At 47.4% G+C, this 17,594-nt stretch overlaps 2 protein-coding genes across 2 annotated transcripts in view; both read right to left on the reverse strand.

Annotated features, from left to right (window-relative positions):
• LOC114590957 (uncharacterized) overlaps positions 1-1,387 on the reverse strand; it is a 13,695-nt gene extending 12,308 nt beyond the window's left edge. Inside the window, exon 1 of the mRNA XM_028717586.2 lies at positions 1,304-1,387. Within this exon, the coding sequence (XP_028573419.2) occupies positions 1,304-1,337 (34 nt within the window). The 5' untranslated portion in view covers positions 1,338-1,387. The remainder of the gene's footprint in view (positions 1-1,303) is intronic.
• A 3,965-nt stretch (positions 1,388-5,352) lies between these two features.
• Positions 5,353-17,021, reverse strand: LOC114591967 (zinc-binding protein A33-like). Its single transcript, XM_028719752.2, has 7 exons — positions 16,757-17,021; positions 14,951-15,597; positions 13,243-13,338; positions 9,445-9,678; positions 8,587-8,609; positions 7,487-7,845; positions 5,353-6,806 (listed from the first exon to the last, which is right to left on the reverse strand). Exons 2-7 carry the CDS (start codon positions 15,374-15,376, stop codon positions 6,283-6,285), a joined length of 1,662 nt encoding a protein of 553 aa, XP_028575585.2. The 5' UTR covers positions 15,377-15,597; positions 16,757-17,021; the 3' UTR covers positions 5,353-6,282.
• Between the last annotated feature and the right edge of the window lie 573 nt (positions 17,022-17,594).

Consider the following 17,594-nt stretch of genomic DNA (forward strand, 5'->3'; position numbering starts at 1 on the left):
GGTTAAAGGGCTCTGTCACCCTTGTGCAGCAAATGATTTTTTCCCCATTTATTTATTTTTAAAAATACCAGGCTTTCTGCAGTTTGGAAAGTGAACTGGGAAATGCATGGGAAAGTGAGGGGTGAACAAACGGACAAAATAGGTGTAAACACCCAGCGATCAAACCAGAACAAATGCTCAATAAAGACCAGGCATAATTTAACCTCTGTGCAATTTTAATTGTGCAATTTAACCTTTGAGCAAGCAAATCAGGATGAATGCTGAATAAGCAGATGGTCTGGAAGAGCTGTGAGTGGGGATTGTGTATTGAAAAGCAATCCCTGCAAACTCCCTTATCAGGATTCCCACAGGACAACTGAGCTGAGATGTGCCTGTCCAGCACATCTCAAGTGCATAGCTGTCAACTTTCCCCCCTTTTTAAGGGAAATTCCCTTATTCCGAATAGGATTCCTCGCAAGAAAAAGGAAAAGGTGACAGCTATGCTCAAGTGCAATCCACCACCTGAAGTAATCTGCATCATGAGAAAGCTTTGCAATTTGAGTTTTGTTGAATTCACAACCTTCCCCTCACCCCACACCTTTTGCCTAGAGTAGTAAGGGGTAAAGGGGACCCCTGGCCATTAGGTCCAGTCGTGGCCGACTCTGGGGTTGTGGCGCTCATCTCGCTTTACTGGCCAAGGGAGCCGGCGTACAGCTTCTGGGTCATGTGGCCAGCATGACTAAGCCGCTTCTGGTGAACCAGAGCAGAGCACGGAAACACCATTTACCTTCCCGCCGGAGCGGTACCTATTTATCTACTTGCACTTTGACGTGCTTTCGAACTGCTAGGTTGGCGGGAGCTGGGACCGAGCTGGGACCGAGCAACGGGAGCTCACCCCGTCGCGGGGATTTGAACCGCCGACCTTCTGATCGGCAAGTCCTAGGCTCTGTAGTTTAACCCACAGCGCCAGTTTGTTGTTTAGTCATTTAGTCGTGTCCGACTCTTCGTGACCCCATGGACCAGAGCACGCCAGGCACTTCTGTCCTCCACTGCCTCCCGCAGTTTGTTCAAACTCATGCTGGTAGCTTCGAGAACACTGTCCAACCATCTTGTCCTCTGTCGTCCCCTTCTCCTTGTGCCCTCCATCTTTCCCAACATCAGGGTCTTTTCCGGGGAGTCTTCTCTTCTCATGAGGTGGCCAAAGTATTGGAGCCTCAACTTCAGGATCTGTCCTTCCAGTGAGCACTCGGGGCTGATTTCCTTAAGAATGGATACGTTTGACACAGCGCCAGTAGCATCTCCTAAAATAGACCCTTTTACTCACCTATCAGCATCCCAAACAGCCACAGCTTTGCCATTGCAACCAGGATTCCTGCATTTACAGCCCCACGGTCTTTTGCTAAGCCAATGTCAGTGACTCTCTCTTCCCCCTATGTAGTCTGCTCAGGGCAAGACTGATGGGAGCCAGGAACTTCCTGCTAGCTCGTTGGTGAACCCAGTCATGCTCTGCAGTTTCTGCTTAAAAGTGAAATTTAAGGTCAAACTGCCATGAATGAACAAGTATATAGCTTGTTATGTAAACAGAAACCCCAGAGACAGAAATGAAGCTGCTTAAGAAAGCATATAGTATTCTGCTGGAATGGGAAACAAAAGATGAAGAGGTCAAATCAGTTATGATTAAATGGGCACAAGATATAGGACACAATATACAGTTTGAGAACTGGGAAAAACTGTGGAAGGTAGATCTGAAATTTACTGACTGTTCTCTGCTGAAAGAAAACTATATGAAAATGATGTATAGATGGTAAACCACACCAGTACAAATAGCAAAAATGTATAAAACCGGGTCAAACATATGTTGGAAATGTAAAGAAAAAGAAGGTACATTCTATCATATGTGGTGGGAATGCAGAGAAGTTAAAAAAAATGAGAAATGATATATAATGAATTGGAAAAAATGTTCAAAATGACGTTTGTAAAAAAAAACAACCAGAAGCATTTTTGTTAGGGATTGTAGGATAAGACCTGACAAGAAAAAAACAACAACTTATTTTTGTGTGCTACAACAGCGGCAAGAGTCTTGTTAGCACAAGGATGGAAGAACGAGGAAATTCCAACGAAAGAGCAGTGGCAAGAAAAACTGGTGAGCTATGCGGAACTGGCCAAGTTGACACATAAACACCAACAATTGGGAAACACTTGCCTGAGCACACTCCAATTGGAGAACAGCCTTTACCAAAGGTGTCATGGGCTTTGAAGACACTCAAACTCAGGACGCAAGGGAGAAACGTGCTAAGAGGAAGGCACACTTGGCAAACCCTCACTGTGATCAACTCCCACCTGGAAACCTAGGTCCCCATTGTGGAAGGACATGTGGATCCAGAATTGGCCCTCACAATCACTTATGGACTAATAATAATAATAATAATAATAATAATAATAATAATAATAATTTATTATTTGTACCCCGCCCATCTGGCCGGGCCTCCCCAGCCACTCTGGGCGGCTTCCATAGAAAACAAAAATACACTAAAATATCACACATTAAAAACTTCCCTGAACAGGGCTGCCTTAAGATGTCTTCTGAATGTCAGGTAGTTATTTATCGCTTTGACATCTGATGGGAGGGCGTTCCACAGGGCGGGCACCACTACCGAGAAGGCCCTCTGCCTGCTTCCCTGTAGCTTTGCTTCTCGCAATGAGGGAAACGCCAGAAGGCCCTCGGCGCTGGACCTCAGCGTCCGGGCAGAACGATGGGGGTGGAGACGTTCCTTCAGGTATACTGGGCCGAGGCTGTTTAGGGCTTTAAAGGTCAACACCAGCACTTTGAATTGTGCTCGGAAACGTACTGGGAGCCAATGTAGGTCTTTCAAGACCGGTGTTATGTGGTCTCGGCGGCCGCCCCCAGTCACCAGTCTAGCTGCCGCATTCTGGATTAGTTGTAGTTTCCGAGTCACCTTCAAAGGTAGCCCCACGTAGAGTGCATTGCAGTAGTCCAAGCGGGAGATAACTAGAGCATGCACCACTCTGGCGAGACAGTCCGCGGGCAGGTAGGGTCTCAGCCTGCGTACCAGGTGGAGTTGGTAGACAGCTGCCCTGGATACAGAATTGACCTGCACCTCCATGGACAGTTGTGAGTCCAAAATGACTCCCAGGCTGCACACCTGGTCCGTCAGGGGCACAGTTACCCTATTCAGGACCAGGGAGTCCTCCACACCAGCCCGCCCCCTGTCCCCCAAAAACAGTACTTCTGTCTTTTCAGGATTCAACTTCAATCCATTAGCCGCCATCCATCCTCCAACCACCTCCAGGCACTCACACAGGACCTTCACCGCCTTCACTGGTTCTGATTTGAAAGAGAGGTAGAGCTGGGTATCATCTGCATATTGATGGACACCCAGTCCAAACCCCCTGATGATCTCTCCCAGCGGCTTCATATAGATGTTAAAAAGCATGGGGGAGAGGACAGAACCCTGAGGCACCCCACAAGTGAGGGCCCAGGGGTCTGAACACTCATCCCCCACCACCACTTTCTGAACACGGCCCAGGAGGAAGGAGCGAAACCACTGTATAACAGTGCCCCCAGCTCCCAGCCCCTCTAGACGGTCCAGAAGGATGTTATGGTCGATTGTATCAAAGGCCGCTGAGAGATCCAGCAGAACTAGGAAACAACTCTCACCTTTGTCCCTAGCTCACCGGAGATCATCAACCAGCGTGACCAAGGCAGTTTCAGTCCCATGATGAGGCCTGAATCCCGATTGGAAGTGATCCAAATGGTCCGCATCCTCCAGGCGTGCCTAGAGTTGTTCAGCAACCACGCGCTCAATCACCTTGCCCAAGAATGGAAGATTTGAGACTGGGCGATAGTTGGCCATACTGGCTGGGTCTAAAGATGGTTTTTTAAGAAGCGGTTTAATGACCGCCTCTTTCAGCGGATCTGGGAATGTTCCCTCACAGAGGGAAGCATTCACCACCCCACAGAGCCCATCGCCCAGCCCTTCCCGGCTTGCTTTTATTAGCCAGGATGGGCAAGGATCAGGGAGACAGGTGGTTGGTTTCACACGTCCAAGCAGCCTGTCCACATCCTCGGGGGTAACGGATTGAAATTGATTCCATGCAACTTGACCAGACAGGGCTCTAGCACTCTCCCGCCCCAGCCCTGCTCCCACGGTGGTGTCTAGCTCCTTCCGAATATGAATGATTTTATCTGCAAAAAACTTGTTAAAACCGTGTTTATGGAAGACAATCTTACTCGGCTACGAGTAATCGCCAAAAGCAGCAGAAGAAGACTCAAGAAAGTGTGAGACAGTGGTTAGAGCAGAGGTTTGGGTAACTCCTCCCCCCACCCCACCCCTGCTTTGGCCTGAGGGCCATGTTAGCTGTTGACCAACCCTGCGAGGGCCACCTGGCAATGTTGGGCGTAGCCAAAGCAGAAGTGGGCATGGCCTCTCTTGCATATAGAGAGATCCCCGTGCCCCACACAGAATACAGAACACATACAACACACATAGGCCTACCACCACTGCCCACCACCCCACATCATGTCAATCACCCCCTCCCCACTAGAGTGTTGGACTAGGACTGGGGAGGCAGTCCTGCCTCCTGAAGCTCAATGAGTGATGGAGGTTGGAGCTGAACAACATACCCTCTTCCAAACATTTATCCGATGAAAACAGGGACGTTCTATTCAATAACAATTGAAGCTTTCAGGAAGCTGATTGTCGTCAATTTGGGGAGAGAAATGCCTGGGATTGCTTTTCAGAACTGGGATATCGCAGGGTTGGGAGAGCTGTGGCCCGCCCCTGATACATACTGTTTCTCAAAAGTAATTTCAGGCATTTCTACGGATTGACAGGAGATTCGGGGTTGCTATGCACCAGGGAACATGCTGATTGATCTGACAGAAGCACTGGCGGTAATTGAAACAGCTGAATGTGCATCCAAATAGAAAAATGTCCCAGGAAACTTAAGAGCATCAAATTAAAGAGACTATAGGAAGTGGCAATTCCCCAGAGTAGCTCATGTTTGTTGCCATTGATAAAGGTAAGAGCTAAGTGGAGAAATGCATGAATAAGGAATGCAGCTACCACACAGTTAAAACAGTTTATTCAAAGTGTGCACAATTTGGAGAGGGGGAGAGGAAGCCACACAAATATTACTTTTCATAAGGGTGACTAATATTTTTTGGCATAAATGAATGTCGTTCCAGGAGTCAGACATTGGGGTGAAGCCAAACCGCTGTGTTAGCAGCCCCGAAGCAACCTCCTTGGGGCGCAAGACTGGATAGTGTGTATGTAGGTCCTGGGCTGCCTAGATGACAAACCCTCCTTCTCGCCTTCACTGAAGTGGTCCAAAGGAAAGAAGAGCAAGTCCTTGCAGTTATATATGAATTTTATTTATATTTATTATTGTCATTGTGATTATTCAGCATTACCTTACATTTTCATGAGGTAAAATTAAAATTCCTTGGTTTTCCAAAAGCAGTTCATACGCTTCTTCATCAAACTTACAAGGCTAAATGTTGTCTGATCACAAAAAAACCCAGCAGATTTGAATTCCTCACAGCCAAAAATGTATTATTAAGACCGCTTGCAGAAGAAATTTGCAGAAATTAAGCTTTGCCCCTTAAAATGACATGCCCTAAACTATGTAATGTTGATTCATTCTGATTCGTTTGAGGAGAAATTAGACGGTGTTGCCTCACAGCGTGTGTTACCTTGCTCTTTCCAGCGCAGTCGCTTTATTGCCAAAAGTCTGATCTTTCTTTCTTTCTTTTAATTTTTTATCATGCTTTTTATTGGTGTTTCATTTAATACAAACAAACAAAATACAGTAAAATTCAACAATCATTTACCCACATTCTTTCCCCCACACTCTGCTGAGCATTGACTTCCTTCCCTCCCTTCAACAGGTTTTCATATGTCAGTTACTTTTCCAGAGTTTCTTATTGTATCCAATCCTATCTACATCGTAAGATTTATTCCAGTCCTGCCAGAGTCTTCAGATTTCTACAGTTGTTATTTATGTACTCCATAAATTTACTCCAATCTTCTTGGAATTTTGCTTCCTCCTGATTTCAGATTCTACAGGTCAGTTTTGCTAGTTCCGCATAATCAACCATCTCCTCCATTGCTGGTAATTCTGGTACTTTCCATTTTGGGGCTAACAAAGTTCTGGCAGCAGTCGTAGCATACATAAATAACCTTTGAAGCGGGGTTTGTTTCTCGAGGGCTCCGGATCAGCAGCCTGACTTTGGTGGTTCTGCGATGGGATCCCAACCATCTCTGGAAGCTCTCCAGCAACTCAGAGCTCCAGGTCCCACACAGATAGTGGGTGGCTGCCTTGGGTGCTAAGGAAAGGAAGCAGTTCCTCATGGAAGGACACTTGGAAGGTGTAGAGGTGGTTCATGCTGCTGCTGTTGTAGAAAGAGAGCTGGCCCCCTTCAAAGTCCAGGTAGACCCCCACCTTATCCATCCTCCCGCAGACCGAGAGCAGGGTCCGTGGCTCGCTCAGGGCTCGGTACTCCCCGGCCCGCAACTCGATGGCCCACACGCCTTCCTTGGGCCGGAAGTTCAGGCGCTTCTTGCGTTTCACCGACTTCTTGGCCGCCCCGATCACCCAGCCCGCGCTGTCCCCGACACGCACCTCCCAGTAGTACCGGCCCGTGGTGAAGCCCTTCCGGCCCACCACACAAGGGCTAGAGGTGAAGCGCTCAGGTTTCCGTCGCCAGAAGCGTCGCCCCGGGCTGAACTTGACCCCGGTGGCTTCCTCCACAAGGACCAGGCTGGGGTGAGCGGAATTGCAGTCCAAAGTGATGCACGCAGGGACTGGGGAAGAAAAGGACAAGAGTGCGGAATTATTTTAATGTTTTTATTATATAATTATTATAATTATAATTACAATAGTAATAGTAATTTATTTATATCCCCGCTCATCTGGCTGGGTTTCCCCAGCCACTCTGGGTGGCTCCCTACAAAATATTAAAAACACAAATAAAACATCAAACATTAAAAACTTCCCTAAACAGGGCTGCCTTCAGATGTCTCATAAAAGTCAGATAGGTTTTTATTTCCTTGACATCTGATGGGAGGGCATTCCACAGGGAGGGCGCCACTACCGAGAAGGCCCTCTGCCTGGTTCCTGGTAACCTCACATCTCGCAGTGAGGGAACTGCCAGAAGGCCCTCAAAGCTGGACTTCAGTGTCTGGGCTGAACGATGGGGGTGGAGACGCTCCTTCAGACATACTGGGCTGAGGCTGTTTAGGGCTTTAAAGGTCAATTGTTGTTGTTGTTTGCAAGTCCCCCGAATCACACATCAGGGGGTTGCTCACATGAGGAATCGAACATGTGGAGGCCTACTAAAACCTATTCCTGTTCACCGTATCCTGACTCATTAGAACTTCCAGATAACAGGAAGGCAGAGCATAATATAGCTGCCTCTTTGGGATTTTCAAATACACTTGACCTGAAAGCCCCATTTCCCAGAATGCAGCAGGAGAAACTTCACCTGGATGCACGGCACCCAAGAGCTCTTTCCAGGCGTAGAACTGCAGAGGCCCCTTAAACTCGCCCAGGTTCAAGTCCACAGGAACCACTCCATCTTCGTCTTCTTCCTCTGCAGCCATCTCTCGCACTCGCTCTTCTTCTTCCTCCTCTTCTTCCTCCTCCTCTTCTTCCTCTTCCTCCTCTTCTTCTTCCTCCTCCTCCTCTTCCTCATACGCATCTCCCTCATCTCTCACCAGCCCCTCATCGGTCTCATTCTCACACTCGTCTGTGTCTTCACTGCTGGCTCCCAAAATGTCTTCCGCCGCCTCAGCTTCGATTTCCTCTTCCTCATCAACCTGGGCTCCTTGCTCTGTGCGGACCCTGTGGGAGGTAATAATAATAATGAATAATAATAACTTTTGGAAGGCCACCAGTTCTCCAGCCTTGATCTCTATGCTGGCAAAAGCTTTGTATGATTTCTGTCGCGGGTGTTGTTTAAAGAAGGTACACTAGCAGCCCAGGCTGCTGCTTTTGTGGTCGCTTCTCTATAAATCAGCACATGCACATTTTATGGAGATTTATGTCTGTGGACCCATGCCCCATATCTTTTAAATCCAGTGCCAGATTTACGTATAAGCTAAACAAGCTATAGCTTAGGGGCCCCCTCTCTTGGGAGCCCCCAAAAAAATTAAAGGGGAAAAAATGGATGTACATTTCCAAAATATAAGATAAAAAACCCAAATAAAATAAAACCTACATACAGCAACAGTGTTTTGTGTTGTGTAGGCTCCTATGATGTAAGTCATGGGCCCCACCTGCTAGCCTGCTCCCCAAAATATCACTGGTTTGCTCATTTCTATATATATAGGGTGCCTACATTCTGCATGTGCAAATGGCTTTAGATACCTGTTAGGTACATAAATTACCATATAGCATAGATTCAACACAAAAAACAGCAACAATTTGTTGTTGACAAAGGACAGCTGGACATATAAAGGGCCCCATTACCTTCAGTAGCTTAGGGCCTCATCAAACCTAAATCCAGCCCTTTTTAAGTCCCTAGTAATACCCCCAACTCTGAAATTGCTTATTATAAACAAGAAAGGGCATGGCATGACTCACCTCTCCAGCAACTCTTTTGCTTCCTAAGTAGGGGGAAAAATTAGAAAGGAGTGAGGTGAAAGAAACATCTGAAATGGGCTCTTTCCTAAGGTGGTCCCTTTTTTTACTGGCAGTGACCTCTGTGGTTTTAAGGGCTGCATCAACTATGTTTTTTTTTTTAATAGAAAAGCTCAGTACACACACCCTGTGGGATAACCAGCCTCATATAACCAACATGCTTACATCTAATTAATGCATGAAAGGGTTAAGATCATAGAGTAAGCTGTCCTGCCAGGCTTAGTTTACTTTAAGAAGGACAAGGAAATCAAGCCTTTGTTCCCCTCCAGTCAACAAGAGGAGCTCAACGTGTGAGAAGTACTGAGTTGGTTGCTGCATCTCAGACCACATGGCTCTTACAAGCCATTATTGAATTTCTATACCAATCTAGGAACTTTCACCACTGTAAGTACACCAAGTTTTACTGCCCATGCAACTTTTTTGGAATGCTGTATAGAAAAGCCCACGAATCTGAGCTTTGGAGAGTTGTAAGTAAACCATTTTAAACTTACCAAACGTGTGGTCTTTTTCTATGATAAGGGAAGAGGGAAACTTTGGAACTCACTTTGGGCATATTTTAAAGGTCTAACAACCTATCTTTCCACACTTTGCTTTGCTGCATGTTTTGTGATTTTAAATCTCTGCTGGGATTCTCTCACCCAAGAGTACTTGCCCCAACCTGGATCTTGACATCCAGGAATTCTCCTTTACACACACACACAGGCCTGCAACCCCTCGCCACTCATATTATATGAGAGTCATCTGAACCCTCTATGGACTTTCTCAATCCCCAAGCACACCGCAACTCAAGGTCCCTCTCACCTTGAGGAAACTGATTTGGTCCTTGCATTCCAGCCCCGCCTGCACCCGGCAGAGGGTCTCCGACCAAGAGGCCACCTTCCAGTTCAGTTCCTTCAGCTTGGTTTCCATCTGGGCCAAGTTCTTCTCTCGCTGATTCTCCAGGGCCTCCTTTAAACCCAGCTCTCTGTTGCTCAGCAGCTGGTGCATCTTCACAAATTCCCCAGAGACGTGGTCAGACAAGGACTCGGAGCAGGTCTGGAAAGGGGAGAGGTGTGTCACTCGCACCCAAAAGCTTCTGCTCTGCTCGAACGGGATTGGTGAATGGGATTCTGCTCTCTCCCAATAACAGAACCTACCAATTCTCTAGAACAGCGGTTCTCAACCTGTGGGTCCCCAGATGTTGTTGGACTACAACTCCCATCATCCCTGAACTCTGGCCTTGCTAGCTAGGGATGATGGGAGTTGTAGTTCAACAACATCTGGGGACCCACAGGTTGAGAAAGGCTGCTCTAGAACAACAGGGGTGGAGAACTTCCTCTACCCAAAGGCCACACTCCCTTCTGGGAAACTTCCAGAATATAGTAGGATGGTTTCTTCACAGAGATCCCTCTTTCTCCACCAGCCAGGTGAAGTAAGAAGCAGGAGCAGCGTTCAAGAGCATATTCCAGCCAGGCAAAAACACCTATGGGGCAAAGAAGGGCTAGTGCAGGGAGTGTGGCCTGGGAAAGAGTCCTGAGGGTGTGGGTGAGGTCACATATGGCCCCCCAGGCCTGAGGTTCCCCATAGCCCTGCTCTAGAATCCACTTCTCCCTTAGACCCTCAACCTATTAATCAGATCTGCGCACCCCTCTCTGATAAATCATTCATCCAGGCAATCAATTGTTAGCCTCATAAATCCATAATAATGGTCCCGCCAGGTCAAGATGGAGCGATCCATCCTGGTTTCCAAGACTGGCCCATTTTTCCAAGAAGGAAATGAAAACAAGCAGTGTTTTTCCTGCTGGAAGCATAACCAATAATAATAATAATTTATAATAACAATAATTTATTATTAATACCCTGCCCATCTGGCGGGGCTTCCCCAGCCACTCTGGGTGGCTCCCAACAGAATAATAATAATAATGCGACAAAACATCAAACATTAAAAACTTCCTTAAACAGGGCTGCCTTCAGATGTCTTCTAAAAGTCAGATAGTTGTTTATTTCCCTGACATTGGATGGGAGGGCGTTCCACAGGGTGGGCACCACTACCAAGAAGGCCCTCTGCCAGGGGCCACCAGGGGGCGCATTGGAAGATGGCCGACAATAACATCTCTCAGACCCACACGAGGTAATTAAGAGGCTGATATGGGAGTATGCAGCCTCCCTTGCCCCCCCAAGGGAATGGGGGGCACTGCCTTGCCTGCTGTGTCCATAATTCACCCCCGGATTTGAAAGAAGGGGGTGAGGGCACTAGGCACGAAGCCCTCGGGTGGGGTCGGTTCTCCCGGACGCTGTCTCTGATCGTGCACTGGTTTGCATCAGCTCGAAATATATAATTGGAAAAGAAGCAAATGCACATACTTCAAGTGAAAATCGGGAGTAAAGACTGCTAATTAAAGGGATCTCTGTGATACGGAGCGACGGGCTGGACAATAGATCAAGAGAAGACTCATCATTAAAAGACTGGTATGTCAGAGCGAAACGGAAAGGGGGGGAGGAAAAAACTTTTCTTTTTTTGTCTTACGTGAGTACCCAATAACCCTCCCCCCAGAAAGAAATAATCATTGCAAATTACTAATCACAAGCAGGAGATTAAGAACTGTGTGGAAATGAATTACTAATCAAAGAGAGAACTGGTGGGAACATCGGGGATGGAAAGAAAGCTTTGTGACGCAGTTACAAATGGAGATTCGTTAAGACAGGCCTGCCCACAGGAGGACGAGGGGGAGGAGGGCCATGGTCATCGGAATGTGAATGTATGGTTATCGGAATGTGAATTTGACCTGGCAGGGCCCCCTGAAATAATTGATGACATTGGCAGGCTTGTGGAAATCAACGGACAGACTGTGGGAATGTTCTTTACGGAGGTGTGGAAATGGCATCTGTCCTTTATGTGATATGGCTCTTGGAGAGTGTAAAATCCACACAGGATATGTTTGTTTTCAACCCGTTTGTGAAGATTATCAGAGATCACAAAGAAAGGAATATATGATAACAAGAAGATGAGGAAAATAACAAAGAGACTATCTGGACAGAACTGTGTAATTAAAGCAGCAGCAAGAGTGATGTTTGGATCCCTTTCGGAGCTCGAAGTATGGGTACCCCCAACAAAATTTTAAAAATTTGGCTGTATAATTTGGAACTAATGTGATTTGGAATTAATTTGATTTGATTGGCCTGTTAATAAAAATTATTTTAAAAAAAAGAAAGAAGGCCCTCTGCCTGGTTCCCTGTAACTTGGCTTCTCACAGCAAGGGAACCACCAGAAGGCCCTCGGAGCTGGACCTCAGTGTCCGGGCTGAACGATGGGGGTGGAAACGCTCCTTCAGGTATACTGGACCAAGGCCATTTAGGGGTTTAAAGGTCAGCACCAACACTTTGAATTGTGTTCAGAAACATACTGGGAGCCAATGTAAGTCTTTAAAGACCGGTGTTATATGGTCTCGGCAGCCATTCCCAATCACCAGTCTAGCTGCTGCATTCTGGATTAGTTGTAGTTTCCGAGTCACCTTCAAAGGTAGCTTATTGATGGTCAGGGCTGGAGGCCATGATGGAGGTCAGTGAACATGGATTCCCACTGGACTTGTAATGCATAGAACCACTTAGGATGTGGTGGTTGGTCATCACAATGTGAGCAATCCACAACCCTTGCTCCACATTTCTGTGAGCTGCAGGAATGGTGGTGCCCCAGAGCACTGCTTCTAAGCATTACAGGCCAAGCTGAGATCATCCCAACAGAGACTCCATCTCCTCAGAAGGACGATGTCAATCAACATTTGATTATCTCCTTCTACCGGTCCACAATAGAAAGTGTCATTTCATATTGCATCACGGTGTGGTACGCTGGTTTGACATCAACGGATAGGAAGTGCCTACAGAGGGTGGGGAATACAGCACAAGATATTATGGGCTGTCCCGTGAATCCCCTGGATGAAATAGCGGAAGAACATTGCCTCAGGAGAACGAGGAAAATTCTCAGGGATGATTCACACCCTGGCCGGCACTTTCTTGATCTCCTGCCCTCAGGCAGAAGATATAAAAACATGATTAGTTGCACCAACAGGGTAAAGAACAGCTTCTATCCGTGGGCTGTTAGGCTGCTGAATGAAAAGATAACAACAGGGCAACTGACTTTTGGGTTTCGTGTGTGTGTGTCAGTAAAGGAGGGAAATTACCGTAATTTTGACTAAGAGAGCTGAGTTGGGGTGCTCGTGTTATCTCACTGTATACAAGTTGTACAAGTGTCAATAAAGTATTTCAATTTCAATCCTCACTTGTGCATGTTGTAACCTATAAAGAGAGAAGCAAAGAGTCTTCATTTAACTGAATAGACTCAGCTGGCTCTCCTGTGTTGTGTTTCACAAAGAACACATGACCAGACAGTTATCTTCTTCAGAGCAGTGTTACTATTCTCTGAGTGTGGAGCCTTCAATAGTCTGAAGGTCATTGATCAAATACTGAATGTTTAAATATCAGGTGTCGATTAACAGACGGTCATCACTAGCAACTACAAAGGCAGACCAGGAGATGACCAGGAAACGGATAGGTTCAGTTTGGCATTGTGTAGCCTGGAAAGCCCAAGTGCCCCATCATAAAACCCAACAATGCTGCCTTCACCTTCAGTTCTATAATGTTCTCCTGTTGGCGACACTGGCTCATCTTCAACCGCCTGAGACCTTCCTCCAGAGGCTCTAGAGATGCCTTCAGCTGGTCCTGGAGCAAAAGAGAAAACCCCCAATGCCATTTAAGATAGCATAGCATTCTTTCAAAGGGGACAGGGCTGAGTGGAGGAAATGCCAAACGGACACATCACCCCATATGAAGATGGTTTGGAGGAAAAGAATGCTTAGGCTTAGAGATGGACTAAAGAAGTGGAACCCTTATGCATATTCACATATTTGGGAGCACCACAGTTAGCAGCCATGATTTCCCTAAAAGTGAGCTTCAAAAAATACCTACCATTTAGAAATAAAGATGGAAAACTTTTCACTATGTGCAATAGCATTAGGAAAAACATGTTGGGAAGGCAGCTCAGGAAGGCTGGACAACCCTAAGTCCATTTATCTAGGACATCTTCTAAATTTCTAAAATGACAGGAGCATCGTGATAGATGGGTACAATTGTTGTGTCCAAGTTGTTTCTTATAAAGCACTTCAAGACTCTTGCTATCTTGGGGTTGGATTTAATCACATACCGGCAAATTCAGTTTGCACAATTATAGTACTTTGGAAGGTCTTGCACAACAAGCCCACCTCCCCACAAAACTGGACTTTTTGCTGTAAGGAAAGTGACAGGGAAATGCACTGGAAAGTGTGGGGTAACACTTGCTGTGAAGCAACATCGTCTAATCTCCCTACAAACCAACTGTATGAATGCCTGTTATAATTCAGGGGACAGGGGACATTCAGCTACCGGTATTTTGGTTCAAGGGTGACTAATAATAATCTTCCGAATGTTGCTGGAACTCCTACTCCCAACATCCCTTAGAATTTGCCAGGCTGCCTGGGGGTGATGGGAACTGGAGTCCAGCAATATCTGGAGGACTTGCTATAGAATGAGGCTCCACAGAGTGACTGAATGCAGGGGTGGAGGAAGAGGGTGCGGTGGGGGCAGGCCGCCCCGGGTGTCACCACTGAGGGGGTGAAAAAATGCCGGGTGGCACTCACTGCGGGGCCTGCAGCGCTCCCCAGCCACACACTTCTCCTGGCTCCGCGCTGCCCCAAACAGTCTGCCCGCTGCCTCCCCCTCAGCTGTGGGGCAGTTGAGTGGGAGGAGGCAGGCAAACACCGCAGAGGCCCCACAGAGCATCCTGCCCAGCTGGCCCCACCCCTCGGCGAAGGGCACACATGCCACCCCAGGCACCCAAGCAGCTTGCTCCACCACTGACTGAATGTCCACTCTAAATGCCAATTAAATTTTTTAAATGGCACCTCCGGGAAAAGTCCTCTCATTGAAAGCCCTCTGACTTAGAAGCTCTGGAAAGAGATTCCAAATACAGTGGACACTCGGGTTGCAAACGTGATCCGTGCGCGATGCACGTTCGCAACCCACAGTGTCCGTAATCCACAGCGGCACGTCTGCACACGCACAGGTTGCGATTCGGCATGTTTGCACATGCGCAATGCGTGATTTAGCGCTTTTGTGTATGCACGACCGCCAAAACCCTGAAGTAACCCGTTCTGCTACTTCTGGGTTTCGGCGGTCCGCAACCCAAAAAAACGCAGCCTGAAGCATCTGTAACCCGAGGTATGACTGTACGTGCATGGAGGCTGTTGTTGTTACTTAGCCTCCGGCCCATTGCTGAATAACAAACCGCCTCTCTCACCTGATAGGCCTGGACCGCATTTTTGATGGGCAGGAAGTCGTGGCCACGATGCTGAGGCAAGTCGCGGCAGATCACGCAGACGGGCCCCTCGTCCTGGCTGCAGAAAAGTTTGAGCGGCTCCTCATGCTCCTCGCAGAAGTACCAGCCTCCGGTCCCACCGACCTGGGGACCTTCGTCCAGCTTGAGAAGGCGGGCCTTCTCGGCCAGGCTGCAGAGGGCTCGGTTGATGGCCATGCGGCGCAAAGCAAATGGCCGCCGGCACTCAGGGCAGAGCCCGCGCCTCTGACCCTTGGGGATGCAGGGCTCCAAGCACGGGGCGCAGAAGCTGTGGCCACACTCCAGCATGTGTGGGTCGCGGAAGATGGAGAGGCAGATGGGGCACAGCAGGTCCTCAGTGAAGCTGGATACCTCTTTCACGGACGCCATGTTGAAAAGAGAGAGGCCGCCACAGCTACCACTTCTCCTTGGTATAGCCGGGCCTGTACCTATTGGCTTGGTGGACTTTGGTGGATTTTTCTCTCCAATGAGCCAAAATGTTTGTTTTTTCCTCTCACAAGGGATCACAAAGCTTCTTTTACTTTCAGGCTTTCAGTTAAGCTTTTCTTCTTTGTGATATTTCTTTGAACAGAACCATCAACGACCTTTTCCTGTTTATTAATGATGGTGGTGGTGGTGATAATTTAAAATAAAAGAATATGTAGAAAACTGGGTTACAATGTGTAGTCTCCCTGTATACAGCCAGATATACCTGTCTGTTCAGCCGACCTTAATTTGGAGGGGAAAGCTGCCTTAAAGCGCTTCAGGACTGTTGCTATCTTGGGGTTGGATTTAATCACATACCGGCAAATTCAGTTTGCACAATTATAGCACATTGGAAGATCTTGAGCAACAAGCCCTCCTCCCCACAAAATTGGACTTTTTTCGGTAAGGAAAGTGACAGGGAAACACACTGGAAAGTGTGGAATAGCACATGCTGTGAAGCAACATCATCTAATCTCCCTACAAACCAACTGTATGAATGCCTATTAAATAGCCAACATCATCTAATCTCCCTGCAACCAAACCCAGGACGAATGCTCAATAAACAGATTGTCTGGAAATGTTTATAGTGAGCTAGAAACTTACACACGATTTGACCTGCAGAGTTGCTCTTCTACAGTACCCCAGACCATAATAATCTCACAAGACCTAAAAGTCACACAGATGCAAACAATCCTGTTTGACCCCCGTTCTTTAGTTCACCTGCAAGTAAGGATTTTAAAACCCTTTTTTATTTTAGTAGTGTATATTAGAACAAACAGCCAATGATAACACAGTCTTTGGTCATTCAAGGAACACACACTTCTTCAGAGCTTACCATAAATATATGACGTTTTATGTTTGGTTTTTCAAAATTCAAGAGCTCTTCCATCCCAAATCGTCATACCTGCCCAGTGGTTTTCCTCTGTGAGTGTCACCTTTCAGGCTGGGTTCAAGTTTATTTTCGAAGCTTATCCTAAAACAATCTTTAGCAAGTTTAGTCAGAGAAGCCCCACAGACTTGCTTCCCAATGTCTTCAGGGCTCCTTAAACACCATACTTTTTTTTTAAAGCACACCCCAAGAATCCTGGGAAGACACACCCCGAGCTACAATTCCCAGCACCCTCAAAAACTACCATTCCCAGGATCTTGGAGTGTTTGTGCTTTAAATGAATGATGTGTACGTAGCCTAGGACTACATCAAAGCCTTCTCAGGAGCTTTCAGACTCCCCTCCTCCCCTACAAAGCAGTCTGCCTGGTTGCAAGGAGCACAAAACTCTCTCTTACCCTTTTAGCTGAAATGTCCTTCCCTGCTGTTTCCCAGTCTTCTCCCGGGGCTATTTGCTCCTGGATTAGGATCAGGTTAGGACCTCTCCTCTTGAATTAGCCTAGGTTTTCCCTTATCCTCTGCATGGGCTTGCCTTTGTCCTCCTTAACCCCTTCCCCCCTCCCCAGCCTGCCTTCCCCTTTGCATCCAAGTGCAAGAATAGGGAGGGGAGATTTCAGATCCTGCATATTGCAGCAAGGCTCACTTCTACGGAGGTGCGATGATGTTGACGCAGCAATTCCGGCCTCTGCAAAACTGCCGGCGCTCCAGCAAAGCTGAGTCAGCACTTTCCCCTTCCAGGTTGGGGGAGGAGGAGGAGGAGGAACCATCCTGCAGCAGTGCCCTTTACACAGTGCACAGAGAATTGGGGAGTGGGGGATATTGGGAGATGTCCCAAGCATATGAGGATGGAGTGGGATGCGGGAATAGAGGGAGGGTCCTTTTAAATGACAAGTGACGCAGGAATGGGAGCAAGGATAGTTTAAGGGTTTGGCAGCAGCAGTGTGCGGAGGACGTAACAGAGTTAATCCTCAGTTGGAGATTTGGCTGGTGCTTTTGGGGAGAGCTGCAGAACATCCGCTTTGCAGATTCATTCTCCAGCATTTCCGGGTAGGGCTGGGAGAGCACCTGGTCTGAAAATCCTGGGCGGCCATTGTAGATAATGCTGGATGAGATGGACCAATGGTCTGGCTCTTCGATCCACTGTGAACCTCCAGTCACTAAAATATCTTTGCCAACCTTCTTCCTGTCAGTACAGTGGTACCTCGGGTTACATACACTTCAGGTTACATACGCTTC

This window comes from Podarcis muralis, chromosome 2 (assembly GCF_964188315.1).
Source record: "Podarcis muralis chromosome 2, rPodMur119.hap1.1, whole genome shotgun sequence".
Taxonomy (NCBI): domain Eukaryota; kingdom Metazoa; phylum Chordata; class Lepidosauria; order Squamata; family Lacertidae; genus Podarcis; species Podarcis muralis.